This window comes from Vipera berus (assembly GCF_964194415.1).
Source record: "Vipera berus genome assembly, chromosome: 5".
NCBI lineage: Eukaryota > Metazoa > Chordata > Lepidosauria > Squamata > Viperidae > Vipera > Vipera berus.
Window position 1 is genome coordinate 84,025,401 of NC_138207.1, and position 14,127 is coordinate 84,039,527.

A 14,127-nucleotide genomic window follows, 5' to 3' on the forward strand; every position below is an offset into this window, starting at 1 on the left:
ATAACTTTACTAGCATGAGAAATGAGTGCAATGGTGCGATAGTTTGAACATTCTTTGGCACTGCCTTTCTTTGGAATTGGAATGTAAACTGATCTTTTCCAATCCTGTGGCCACTGGGGACGTTAAGCTCATTCTTGTATAGTTCTTCTGTGTAATTTTGCCACCTCTTCTTAATCTCTTCTGCCTCTGTTAGGTCCCTGCCATTTTGGTCCTTTATCATGCCCATTTTTGCATGAAACGTTCCTTTCATCTCTCCAATTTTCTTGAAAAGATCTCTGGTCCTCCCTATTCTATTGTTTTCTTCTATTTCTTTGCATTGTTCATTTAAGAAGGCATTCTTATCTCTTCTAGCTATTCTTTGGAATTCTGCATTTAATTGGGCATATCTTTCTTTTTCTCCCTTGCCTTTCGCTTCCCTCCTTTCCTCAGCTATTTGCAAAGCTTCCTCAGACAGCCATTTTGCTTTCTTGCATTTCTTTTTCTTTGGGATGGTTTTGGTTGCTACCTGTTGTACAATGTTGCGAACCTCTGTCCATAGTTCTTCAGGCACTCTGTCTATCAGATCTAATTCCTTAAATCTATTTGTCACCTCTACTGTATATTCAACAGGGATATGATTTAATTCATACCTGACTGGCCTAGCGCTTTTCCCTACTTTCTTTAATTTAAGCCTAAACTTTGCAACAAGAAGCTCATGGTCTGAGCCACAGTCAGCTCCTGGTCTTGTTTTTACTGACTGTATAGAGCTTCTCCATCTTTGGTTGCAGAGCATATAGTCAATCTGATTTCTGTGTTGACCGTCTGGTGATGTCCATGTGTAAAGCCGTCTCTTGGGTTGTTGGAAAAGAGTGTTTGCTATGACCATCGTATTCTCTTGACAAAATTCTATCAGCCTGTGCCCTGCTTCATTTTGTACTCCAAGGCCAAACTTGCCTGTTATTCCAGTTATCTTTTGGCTTCCTACTTTAGCGTTCCAATCCCCCATGATGATAAGGACATCATTTTTTGGTGTTAGTTCTATAAGGTGCTGTAGGGCTTCACAGATCTGGTCAATTTCATCCACTTCAGCACTGGTGGTTGGGGCATAGACTTGGACTACTGTGATATTGAATGGTTTGCCTTGGATTCGAACTGAGATCATTCTGTCATTTTGAGGATTGTATCCCAGTATTGCTTTTCCTATTTTTTTATTGACTATGAAGGCTACTCCATTTCTTCTGAGGGATTCTTGCCCGCAGTAGTATACCTGATGGTCATCTGAATTAAATTCACCCATTCCTGTCCATTTTAGTTCGCTGATACCTAAGATGTCAATGTTTAGTCTTGTCATCTCTTGTTTGACCACGTCCAGCTTTCCTTGATTCATGGATCTTACATTCCAGGTTCCTATGGACAAAAAATCTTTACAGCATCGGACTTTCCTTTCACCACCAGACATATCCACAGCTGAGCGTCCTTTCGGCTTTGGCCCAGTCGCTTCATTCTTTCTGGCGCTACTAGTACTAGCCCTCTGCTCTTCCCCAGTAGCATATTGGACGCCTTCCGACCTGAGGGGCTCATCTTCCAGCGTCATATCGTTTTGCCTTTTGGTACTGTCCATAGGGTTTTCATGGCAAAGATACTGGAGTGGTTTGCCATTTCCTTCTCCAGTGGATCACGTTTTGTCAGAACTCTCTGCTATGACCTTTCCGTCTTGGGTGGCCCTGCACGGCATAGCTCATAGCTTCATTGAATTACGCAAGCCCCTTCGCCACGACAAGGCAGTAATCCATGAAGGGGATATATATATATATATATATATATATGTTTTCTGAGGTTTTCGCGGGTGCCTGTATGTGGATCCTTGGTTTTTCGGGTTTTTCCCCGCATAGAACTAAAGGTGTAGGCGCAACGTTTCGACGGAATCCCATCCGTCATCATCAGGCTGGTGGCTTTAGCTTCCTTCTTCTGGGAGAAGCATGTGGCTGTTTGTTCCTCTCTTTTAAACTGCCAGAGGGGGTGTGTTCTGTGGAGGTGTGCTCTGATTGGGTAGGGGACCAAGTGTGTTCTGATTGGGTGGGAGTGTGTTTTGAATGGTGGGTGTGTTCTGATTGGGTGGGGGGGGTGTTCTGAGTGGATGGGCTGGTCTCAGCTGCCAGCTCCAGACCTGAGCTGGTGAGTTGTGCTGCCTTTGTTCGGCTTCGTGTTTGTGGTGGTGCCATGTTTTTATAGTGGGTGTCAGTTTGCTTATTGTGTGGTTTGGAGGGGTTTAAAGTGGCTGATGTTGCAGCTGTAGTTAGGTTTCTGTTTTGTGGTTGTGCCTCGTTATCATTGTGGGTTCGGATTTGCTTTTTGAATGGTTGTGTGGTGGTGATGTCATGTGATGTTATCATGAGTTTGGGTCTGGTATCATTCTTGGTGGTTGGGCCTCGTCTGTCAATCAAGGCGGGTTTCCAAATGGCTGGTAGGCGAGAGGTATCATCTCGTTTATTCATGCTGTGGGGGCGTTTTTCTATCTCAATGGCTTCTCTGATTATTCTGTTGTTAAAATGTTCAATTTTGGCGATAGTTTTGGTTTTTTTAAAATCAATTTCATGTCCCGTGGCTTCAAAGTGTTGGACCAGGGATGAAGTTTGTTCTCCCTTTCTGAGTGAGTTTTTGTGCTCTTCAATGCGTGCACTTATTCTTCTGTTGGTCTGTCCGATGTATGTGGTGGGGCAGGTGGTGCATGGGATTTCGTATACTCCTTGGTTTTCTAACCCAATTATGTCCTTGGGGTTTCTTAGGATGGTGGATATTTTTCTGTCTGTGTAGAATGCTGTTTTGATGTTGTGTTTTTGGAGGACCTTGCTGATTCTGTCTGTGGTCCCTTTTAAGTATGGGATGAGGGCTTTGCCATTTTCTTGTTCTCTGTCTTGGGTTTTTGTGGGTGTCTCTCTTCGGATTAAGTTGGTAATCGTGTTTCTTTGGAATCCATTGGCTGTTAGTACATTAGTGAGAGTGTGTAGTTCGGTTTTTAGGTGTTGTTCGTCAGCTAGGTGTTTTGTTCTGGAGATGAGTGTCTTGGCTACGGAGTTGATCTGTGCTGGGTGGTGGTGTGAGAGTGCGTTCAGATAGCGGTTTGTGTGTGTTTTTTTATGGTAGATAGTGTGTCCTAGGGAGCCGTTGGATTTCTTGTAGACTAAGACATCAAGGAAGGGAAGTTGATTGTTAGCTTCTGTTTCCATGGTGAATTGTATTTTGGGGTGTAGGCTATTGAGGTGTATGAGGAAGTCATCCAGTTTTTCTTTGCCGTGTGGCCAGATTACGAAGGTGTCATCTACGTATCTGAGCCAGAGTTTGGGTTTGTGGTTGGATTTTTCTAGAGCGAGGGTTTCAAAGTGTTCCATGTAGAGGTTTGCGATGACAGGTGAGAGGGGTGATCCCATGGGTGCTCCTTCCATTTGTTTGTATCTTTGTCCATTGTAGATGAAGTATGTGTTAGATAGGCAGTGGTTGGTCAGATCTAGGATGTGTTTTGGGGGGTTGTATTTATTTAGGATAGCTGTCAAGGCTTCTTTGATTGGCACTTGAGTGAAGAGGGATACAACATCGAAGCTCACAAGTAGGTCACAGGGCTGTAAGTTTAGTTTACTTATGATCTCTATGAATTGGAATGAGTTTTGTACGTGTGAGGTGATGGAATTTGCATAAGGCTGTAGTTGTTTGGCAAGAAATTTGGCTAGATTTTGTAGAGGTGAGCCTATGGAGTTGACTATGGGTCTGAGTGGGGTTCCTTCTTTGTGTATCTTGGGCAGACCATAGAGCTTAGGACATCTGGATGATTTTTCTCTGGGAATGATTGTTTTCTGGATCTCTTCACTGATGGGGGTGGCTTTTATTTTTGATTTTGTGGTTTTTTCCAGGTAGGTGGTGGGATCTGTCTTGAGGAGTTTGTATGTGGAGTCTCGGAGTAGGTTGGATAATTTGGTATGGTAGTCAGATGAGTTCATTACCACCGTGGCGTTGCCTTTGTCTGCTGGCAGAATGATTATGCTGGTGTCATTTTTTAGGTTAAGTAGTGCTGTCTGTTCCTCTTTGGGTAAGTTGCTTTTGGGTGGTTTGCTGGTGCAGAGGATGTTGGTAACTTCGAGTCTGATTTTGTTGGCGTCATCAGGGTTAATTTTGGTCAGGCTGGATTCGACTCCGCATATAATGGTTTCCGTGGGAATGTGTTTGGGGGCGACTGCAAAATTAAATCCTTTAGACAGGACGTTGGTTTCGGCTTTGGTGAGAATCCTATCTGAGATGTTGTACACAGTTTGTTTCATGTGTTGCTGTGGGAGAGGAGGGGTTTGTTTCTGGCGTTCCTTTAGTCTTCGGAGTTTATTGGTGTGTGTGTCTGTTTTGTAGGCAGTCTCTGTTTCAGCTCTCCAGACGGCGATTTGTTTGAATTTGTCCCAAAGTGTGGGGTGGATCTTATTGCTGAGTTTGAGGTGAAGTGTGAGGAGGTCTCTGTTGATTCGGTCCAGGAGGAATCTTTTTGTGTGGAGTTCATTTCTGATTAGGGCCAGTTCAGTTCTTATCAGGATGCGTTTGATGGCTGCAGAGTTGGAGTGGAATTTCAATTGGAAGGATGTGGGGATTAAATTTTGATCTCGGCAGTTGCGTAGGAATGTGAGGTCACACAGAATGGAAGCTCTTCGTACTTCGAGTTTTTCGTAGGTCTTGGTTAGCTGGTAGATTTCCTCCCCGTAGAGGTAAGATGAAATGATTGAAATTCTACTCCAACTCTGCAGCCATCAAACGCATCCTATACGAAATCCCATGCACCACCTGCCCCACCACATACATCGGACAGACCAACAGAAGAATAAGTGCACGCATTGAAGAGCACAAAAACTCACTCAGAAAGGGAGAACAAACTTCATCCCTGGTCCAACACTTTGAAGCCACGGGACATGAAATTGATTTTAAAAAAAACCAAAACTATCGCCAAAATTGAACATTTTAACAACAGAATAATCAGAGAAGCCATTGAGATAGAAAAACGCCCCCACAGCATGAATAAACGAGATGATACCTCTCGCCTACCAGCCATTTGGAAACCCGCCTTGATTGACAGACGAGGCCCAACCACCAAGAATGATACCAGACCCAAACTCATGATAACATCACATGACATCACCACCACACAACCATTCAAAAAGCAAATCCGAACCCACAATGATAACGAGGCACAACCACAAAACAGAAACCTAACTACAGCTGCAACATCAGCCACTTTAAACCCCTCCAAACCACACAATAAGCAAACTGACACCCACTATAAAAACATGGCACCACCACAAACACGAAGCCGAACAAAGGCAGCACAACTCACCAGCTCAGGTCTGGAGCTGGCAGCTGAGACCAGCCCATCCACTCAGAACACCCCCCCACCCAATCAGAACACACCCACCATTCAAAACACACTCCCACCCAATCAGAACACACTTGGTCCCCTACCCAATCAGAGCACACCTCCACAGAACACACCCCCTCTGGCAGTTTAAAAGAGAGGAACAAACAGCCACATGCTTCTCCCAGAAGAAGGAAGCTAAAGCCACCAGCCTGATGATGACGGATGGGATTCCGTCGAAACGTTGCGCCTACACCTTTAGTTCTACGCGGGGAAAAACCCGAAAAACCAAGGATCCATATATATATATATATATATATATATATATATATATATATATATATATATATATATATATACACAGTGCTTTTTTTGTAAAAGAAAAAGGTGCCGGAACTCACACATGTCATACAACCTGCCTTGCCTACCCTACAAGGTTCCATCCAAAAAAGGTGCCGGAACTCCGTTCTGAGCGTTCTATGAGAAAAAAAGCCCAAATTCTTTATTAGCAATTTGAATAATTTGCATATATATATATATATATATATATATATATATATATATATATATATATATATATATATATATATATATATATATATATGTAAAGGTAAAGGTTCCCCCGCACATGTGTGCTAGTCGTTTCCGACTCTAGGGGCCGGTGCTCATCTCCGTTTCAAAGCCGAAGAGCCAGCGCTTGTCCGAGGACGTCTCCGTGGTCATGTGGCCGGCATGACTAGACGCCAAAGGTGCACGGAACGCTGTTACCTTCCCACCATAGTGGTCCCTATTTTTCTACTTGCATTTTTACGTGCTTTCGAACTGCTAGGTTGGCAGAAGCTGGGACGAGTAACAGGCGCTCACTCTGCTACGCGGCACTCGGGATTCGACCCGCCGAACTGCCGACCTTCTGATCGACAAGCTCAGCGTCCTAACCCACTGAGCCACCGCGTCCCTCACTATATATGTATATATATATATATATATATATATATATATACCGTATATACTTGAGTATAAGCCGAATTTTTCAGCCCACTTTTTGGGCTGAAAAATTCCACTTCGGCTTATACTCCAGTCAACAAAAAAACTTACCGAGGACTTGTGCGCAGCCGAGGCTTTGGTGCTTCCGGGATCGCGCGGACCTCTCCCAAGCCACCGCCGTCCGGAGACCTGCCGAAGTTTGGGGAGGTTTGGGGAGGTGCGCGCGCACCTCCCCAAACCTCCCCAAACGTCGGCAGGTCTCCGGACCTCCGCGCCCTGCCTGCCTGCTTCTTTCCGCTGCGGAAAGAAGCAGGCAGGCAGGGCGCGGAGGAACGGAGACCTGCCGACGTTTGGGGAGGTTTGGGCGCCTCCCCAAACCTCCCCAAACGTCGCCGGGTCTCCGTTCCTCCGCGCCCTGCCTGCCTGCTTCTTTCCGCTGTGGAAAGAAGCAGGCAGGCAGGGCGCAGAGGAACGGAGACCCGGCGACGTTCGGGGAGGTTTGGGGAGGCGCCCAAACCTCCCCAAACGTCGGCAGGTCTCCGTTCCTCCGCGCCCTGCCTGCCTGCTTCTTTCCGCTGTGGAAAGAAGCAGGCAGGCAGGGCACAGAGGAACGGAGACCCGGCGACGTTTGGGGAGGTTTGGGGAGGCGCCCAAACCTCCCCAAACGTCGCCGGGTCTCCGTTCCTCCGCGCCCTGCCTGCCTGCTTCTTTCCGCTGCGGAAAGAAGCAGGCAGGCAGGGCGCAGAGGTCCGGAGACCTGCCGACGTTTGGGGAGGTCTCCGGACGGCGGCGGCTTGGGAGAGGTGCGCGCGATCCTGGAAGCACCGAAGCAAGTCCTCGGTAAGCTCCGGGCGGTCACTTGCTTCGCGTCTCCTGAGGGAAGGGGGGGCGACTGGAGCGGGCGTGTTTCCTCGCCTGCTGGGCGCCGCGATTTGCCCGGGGAACGCGCGGGCCCCGAATGGCAGCGTGGAGCGAGGAAGCGGACAGCCAGGGCTTCCCCGAGAGCCGCGGCCACACAGGGTATTCCTGTGTATTCAGGCTTGCAAAATGGCGGATCGAGCCTCTGCTGGCGGCAGAGGCTTGCAGAACGGCGGATCGGCTTATACTGGAGTCAACAACTTTTTCCAGTTTTTGGGGGTGAAATTGGGGGTCTCGGCTTATACTCGAGTCGGCTTATACTCAAGTATATACGGTATATATATATATATATATATATATATGTATATGTATATGTATATGTATATATATATATATATATATATATATATATATATATATATATATATATATATATATATATATATATATATATATATATATATATACTGAATTAGTACATATACTGTACTACTGCTAAGCTTGTAAGCCGCCCTGAGTCTTCGGAGAAGGACGGGATATAAATGGAATTAAAATAAAATTATATATATATATATATATATATATATATATATACTGAATTAGTACAGCATTAATGAAGGCTTTTTAGCAATGTGGCCTCATGTGATGAGGTAAGCATATGGTATTTAGTCAGCATTTGGTAGGTGGTTTATATCAAAAGAGGGGAAAAAAGGAAGAAAACATGCACAGATGTACAAGAAGGCAATTTTGAAATATATAGTTACATATTCAGCATTTCTTCAAGTGGAAGTGGTAAATCCTGCCCAGAATATTTTGTTTGAATTAACAATATGCTCCTCTTGATACTTCTCTTCCTTTTTGTTCATACCTGATTGCCTACACTGAATTGGAGCTTATGCTAATTTAATTATTTTCCTTATTGGTTTTGTTATTTTTTTTAAAAAAACTGACTGCCTCCCCCCCAAAACGGCTATGATTAAGCTAAAATAAAATATTAAGAGCACAGAAAGTAGGATTTCAGTGAAGTTATAATTTCACTCAAAACAGAAGCTTAGAATGAAGTTACATTTACTTGAACAGTATTGCATTATTTGGTATATGACATTCTGCTTTCTTCTCTACACAGTACATTCTGCAACTTTTGAAATCATTACCCCTTATTCACTCTATGTGTGTCCTGAAGGTCAAAATCTCACTTTGACTTGTAAAATCAGTGGGGCTCTCATCAATCACCATGATTTACTCTCCAGTGTTTGGTACTTCAGCAACAAAGATGACCATAGCTGTTCCCAAGGAAAGCATATCCGCAACATCACTGCTAAGGAGCTTCATCATGAAACTGAGAAGCAACATAAACAACCTCATATGAATGTCACCGCTGAGAAACGTGCTCAAGGTCATCAAGTCAACCATCATGGATTGGAATTCTTTTCCAATCATCATGGCACTTTCCATGTCACTATAGCCAATCTTACTCTACAGGACAGAGGATACTACTGTTGTTATGTAATAGAGACTAAGAGAGAAAACAACAAGCCGCGTATCCTGCAGCATACTTACGGCTCCGTGGAACTTCGTATACAGAAAGGTAGAACACTGCGCCTAAATCTGATATAGTTAAAATTAAGGGTCTGTATTTCTCACATTCTCCTAGGAATGTCCATAATGCAAGATGAATTGGTCTTGATGAAATTCCAGGAAGGCAGTAAAAATAGGGGGGGGGGGGGGAAATGCTTAAGACGGAGTTATAGGGGAAAGCTTTTTTTTTCCTTCCTGTCTAAAAACAGGTTTTGAAATAATGAAAATAATTTCCCTTTCTTAGAGTTATTGAAAAGTTGCCGCATCGAACTGAGAAACATTTTTCCCTTGATCTGGAACTTGATGCTACAACTTAATGGAGTATATGCATCTGGTTGCTTGAAATTATGATCCACATCCTATTTTCTGATGAGAATTGAGCTGAAAAATATCAAATCAAATAGCCCCTTTATGTTTTGATTTATGTATTTATTAAATTTATATACCATTATGACATTATGAAGTCACTTTAGTCACCTTTATTCAACATGCACCTTTCAAAAATGAAATGTACATTTCTTTTTGAGTAGTGAAGAAGTAGTACCGAAAATGTAGCAAAGGAGGAATGCATTTTTCTATAAATTATGATTGTCAAATTTGAGGGTGAAGGCTTGTTCTCCAAACTTGTGGGCTGGTTTCTGAACGTTTTTCTATCAAGCTAGACCCATCACAAAACCCTGACCTGATGGGACCCTCACCTGACGTGATCTCACCTTCACAAGACCTACTGACCACACAAAGCCCTTCTAAACAGAAGAACACTGACAATGACACCCCCTAAACTCTGCTGAAGGTGTTACCTAGCCTAATAATGAAATGATGGAAAACCAACCCACAAGCTCAGAGAATGAACCTTCACCCTCATCCTACACCCGAGCTACAGATACTTGTTGCTATTATCAAATTTTCCTGACCAGTTAAGGGAAGTTTATTATATTATCATGGTCAGTAACCAAGCTGAGTACGATCTAAAGAAAAATTGAATTTTAAAAATGGAATCGGATGCTTTAGAAAAATAGCACAAAATCACCTGTCATTATTTTACATTCCTTTAAATCAGTTCGATTTAAGTCGGATTATTCTATTCCATCTACTTTGGGAGAAGGTGTATTTCTTTCTTAGTTTTGGTTGTATCTCTCCCTCGGGCCTTTTTTCTTTTTGAAGGAGATTGATAATTACTATTTGCAATCTTTGCATTCGTAAAGTTAAAATAATAACGTAATGCATGCTATTAAAAGGAACAGATCAATTTACATGGTTTGTAGCACAGTCCTCTGGTGTACGTATCTTTGAACTGTGTTTCAGGAAGTGGGGAATGCCCTAACAGGTTTGTCTAGAATTAAATTCAGTTTTTCCCCCCTAGAACTTAATATTTGAAGACGTCTGGGACAAGTGTCAGATCTGAGGCCTGATATCCTCAGCTGTACTAGCAATAATGATTTAGCAGATTAAGAACCGTGTTGCATTCCAGACATCCTGATTACCAAAGTCAAAGTAATGCTTTTAGTCGAATTGAAATATCACTGATTCTGATAATATCAAATTCATAACGTCAAACTAAAAACTCAAGAGAATAGGACTTGCAATTTGAATTAATCACAGAAATTCTCTACCTAGCAGAGCGCTAGAAAAAAGTGAAGAGTGATAATGCACAGCAGAACAAGAACAAAGCAAAACAAAATGAAAGAAAAAAGACTTAAACAGAACCCTATATAACAAACCCATTTAAATTTCAGACACTTCAAACTAGCCTACTTCTGGAAGTAGGAAGGTTATAATTGAATAGATTTTTAAAGATTTATTAATGAATAAGAATCTGTTTGTTTGTTTGTTTGTTTGTTTAATATGTCATCCAAGAAACTAACATTGGTTTTTTTTTAAATTCACAGCAAATGGCTCATCTCCAAATTGTACATTTCATTTTGCTGACAATACGGAAAGTAAGATTGCTTTACCATATGCTCATAATTGCATTTTTTTCAAGAAGCAGATTATTTTTTTCAAGTATAAATCCCTGAAATTTGACATTTTAGCTAAAGGTTTCGGGGTTAAATCTTTTGTTCTCGTACCTGTCTCCTTATATTAACTCCCAGTTTCATACTGTCTAATTTCTATTTATTTTCCCCAATCTTGAAGCTGTTTATCTTATAAACGTAAATTATCTTCCCATTTACAATGATTTCCAGGCCTTTCTTTTGAATCTCCACTGATCTTTCCTATCTCATTCTTCATTATATCTTTGATAATCTTTAGCTTCCACACTGGACTAATCTACATCTAATGTAAGCTGATGACATTTAATGTCAACAGGGATCAAAGATCAATAGTCTGAATTACTTACACTGCTTTAAGTGCTGTTAATGTTCTTTCTTAATTAAAACAGAGGTAGTAATTGTTTTTTCCCCCAAATGTAATCCAAGTGGGAGACAGTGATTCATGGGAGCAATTGAGTGTTACAAATTCTCAAAGAAAATCAATTGTTTTTTCTAGAAGGGACTGATTTGCAAATCTGGCATGTTTATCAATGGGAATACTTAGGTGGAATAGAGATTAAGTACGTAAGTTAGTTTACTGTTGTCAGCACAGGTTATAACATATACCATAAAATACAATAACAGTACAATAGTAAAACTGTAAAATGAAATATTTTTTAAAAAAAATATTAAATGTAAGATGGTTAAAACAAGATTTTAAACAATTTTCCTCTTTATATATTGATATATTGTCTATTTATAAATGAGGACAGATGAAAATCTCCTTTTATAAATATATCTGATATAGAGAACCATAATTAAATTTTCAAGATAGGAAAATCATCCCTAGTGAGTCTACCTGAAAGGTAGTTTTTTTTTAAAGTGTGTGTGGGATCTTGAAAGAGTCATTTCAGAGAGAATGAAGAGATGCTCCACTAGCAGAACAAAGTTATTATTATTGACCCTGTTTAATGTTATTGGTGGCTGGAAGTGGAAATAAAATTTGGATTGGCCTGGAAACCCAACAGAATTGGGGGGAAAAACTGATTTGGACCACCAGAGGTTCAGTGCTTGGAATGAGGTGTAGAGAATAAAGAAGACATCTTGTTGGAGATCAAGTCAGATCTGCTTGCAGAGTGATGAGGCGAAAAGCCCAACTCATGGCCAAAACAATCTGAGGAGAGGAAGAAATAACTTAGACCTGTGTTTCTCAACCTTGGCAACTTGAAGCTGTGTGGACTTCAACCCCCAGAATTCCCCAGCCAGCTCTGGGGTTGAAGTCCACATAGCTTCAAGTTGCCAAGGTTGAGAAACCCTGTCTTACACAGTCACCTGTGTAAGACGTATGGGCATAGTTAGCACAGCCAGACTTAACAAGATTTTTTTTTACACTAAACCATCTTAGTAAAACTTATTTTCTTTGAACTTTATATCTTGGTTTGATCTATATTGTAAGGCTGACATGAAGGGCCACTGTGGTCTACGGGAGTGCTGTTTTCGTATACAGGTCTCTCTCCAGGTAGATATCCATCTTGGACAAGAAAGATAAATATTGTTTCTTAGTTATTTCCTTGCCTTAGCTCAGGGGTCTTCAAACTTGGTCCTTTTATGAATTGTGGACCTCAACTCCCAGAATTCCTTAGCCAGGCACGCTGGCTGAGGAATTCTGGGAGTTGAAGTCCACAAGTCTTAAAAGGGCCAAGTTTGAAGACCCCTGCCTTAGCTGAAGAAGGTAATTTGCTGCTGTAGTTAGATCTTATCCAAAAGGTGCTTTTTTCAAAAGGCAACTGGATTTTCTTTGTGGTTTTTTTTTCCTTGAAGACATTTAGTTTCTCATCCAAGAAGCTTCTTCAGTTCTTGGATGTGAAGCGAAATGTCTTCAAAGAAAATAGAGCCTTGGTGGAGCAGTGGGCTAATGCCTCCTTAAGTAACACCAGCTGCCTGCAATTAGTGCAGGTTCGAGTCCCACCAGGCTCAAGGCTGACTCAGCCTTCCATCCTTCCGAGGTAGGTAAAATGAGGACCCAGATTGTTGGGGGCAATTAAGCTGACTTTGTAATAATGCCGCTTGGGTGTATGTGAAAGCCCTAATAAGCAGGCATATACATAGAATGAAGGCTACTGCTAAGCTTGTAAGCTGCCCTGAGTCTTCGGAGAAGGGCGGGATATAAATGGAATTAAAATAAAAAAAAAATAAAAAAAACAAAGTCCAATTGCCTTTTTAAAAAAAAACCTTTGGGACAATCTTGACCTTGATGACCGAGAATCTCCATAGACATTTGGTTATGTCTTAGTATCCATACTGATACTGCTGCCGTTCAGGATGTTCAGAACCTTGTGGCCACCAATATTATGGGGTTGTCCCATCACATTTTCAATTCCTTCATCTCTGATATCCAGCATAGTGTGACCTGCCATTCGGCATATGAATTTTTTCTTGAGCAGGATATTGGCAACCTAATAAAGACACTTTATTGCTATGCTAAGATAATACTGTATTCAGTTTTGAAGTCATAGTGTCAGCTTTCCTCTGCTAGGGAGACCCAATGTCTGATAAACGTTAACTGAATCCAAATGGGCCAAATAGGGGAAGTGGTTGGTACCCAGATACAACCCTGATCAGCCTGGGAAATATGTGTATGATCTGGATGGTTGGTACAAGCCCCCAAAGTGTCTGCTTGGCAATGCCAAGCACACTAGTCAGAGTGTTTTGGGAGATGAGGATGGTGAAGAAACATCTTCACAATCTTATCCAACCACTTTTCTAGTAGTAGTGGGAACGTTTTTGACAATGGACTGTAGAATACCTACGGATGCGCTTGGACCAGACATGTCAAACACAAGGCCCGGGGGCCGGATCCAGCCCGCGAAGTAGTTTCATGTGGCCCATGAAGCCATCCTGGAAACAGTGAGGGAACGGCTCCCACTGCCTTGGCCCTGGCCCAGAGACCCTCCTCCTGCCAGAGACCCTCAGATCTGTCCCACTCCTGCCCAGGCCCCCATAGGCACCCTTGATGCGAACGATGTAGAGCTGGCCACGCCCACCCAGTAGGCCATACGCACTCTAGCCACACCCACCCAGTAGGCCACGCCCACCCTGGCCATACCCACCCGGCCCCCTGAGGGCAACCGCAATGCTGATGCGGCCCTCAATGAAATTGAGTTTGACACCCCTGGCTTGGACAGTTTAGTGTGATACTGAGGGAAAAATTACTTCTGTCAAGCATAATTTGACTTCTATATGTTGTACAATTTTGTAGGATGAACTTTGAGTCAGTAGGGCCAAAGTGATAGGTTTCGTGTAACCTATGGCTGCCCATCTCATAGCAGTGACTCTGAAATGTATCTAATGAGATGGGGCAATTAATTGGACCCA

At 42.5% G+C, this 14,127-nt stretch overlaps 2 protein-coding genes across 3 annotated transcripts in view; one reads left to right on the top strand and one right to left on the bottom strand.

The window, feature by feature from the left end:
* Positions 1 to 14,127, bottom strand: part of CDH23 (cadherin related 23) — a 390,425-nt gene that overhangs the window by 81,458 nt on the left and 294,840 nt on the right. The window lies entirely within an intron of this gene.
* The window catches only part of VSIR (V-set immunoregulatory receptor), a 35,103-nt gene that overhangs the window by 10,926 nt on the left and 10,050 nt on the right, over positions 1 to 14,127 (top strand). For both annotated transcript variants that reach the window (XM_081329113.1, XM_081329114.1), the window contains exons 2-3: positions 8,328 to 8,789; positions 10,669 to 10,719. In XM_081329113.1, the coding sequence (XP_081185239.1) occupies positions 8,328 to 8,789; positions 10,669 to 10,719 (513 nt within the window). The remainder of the gene's footprint in view (positions 1 to 8,327; positions 8,790 to 10,668; positions 10,720 to 14,127) is intronic.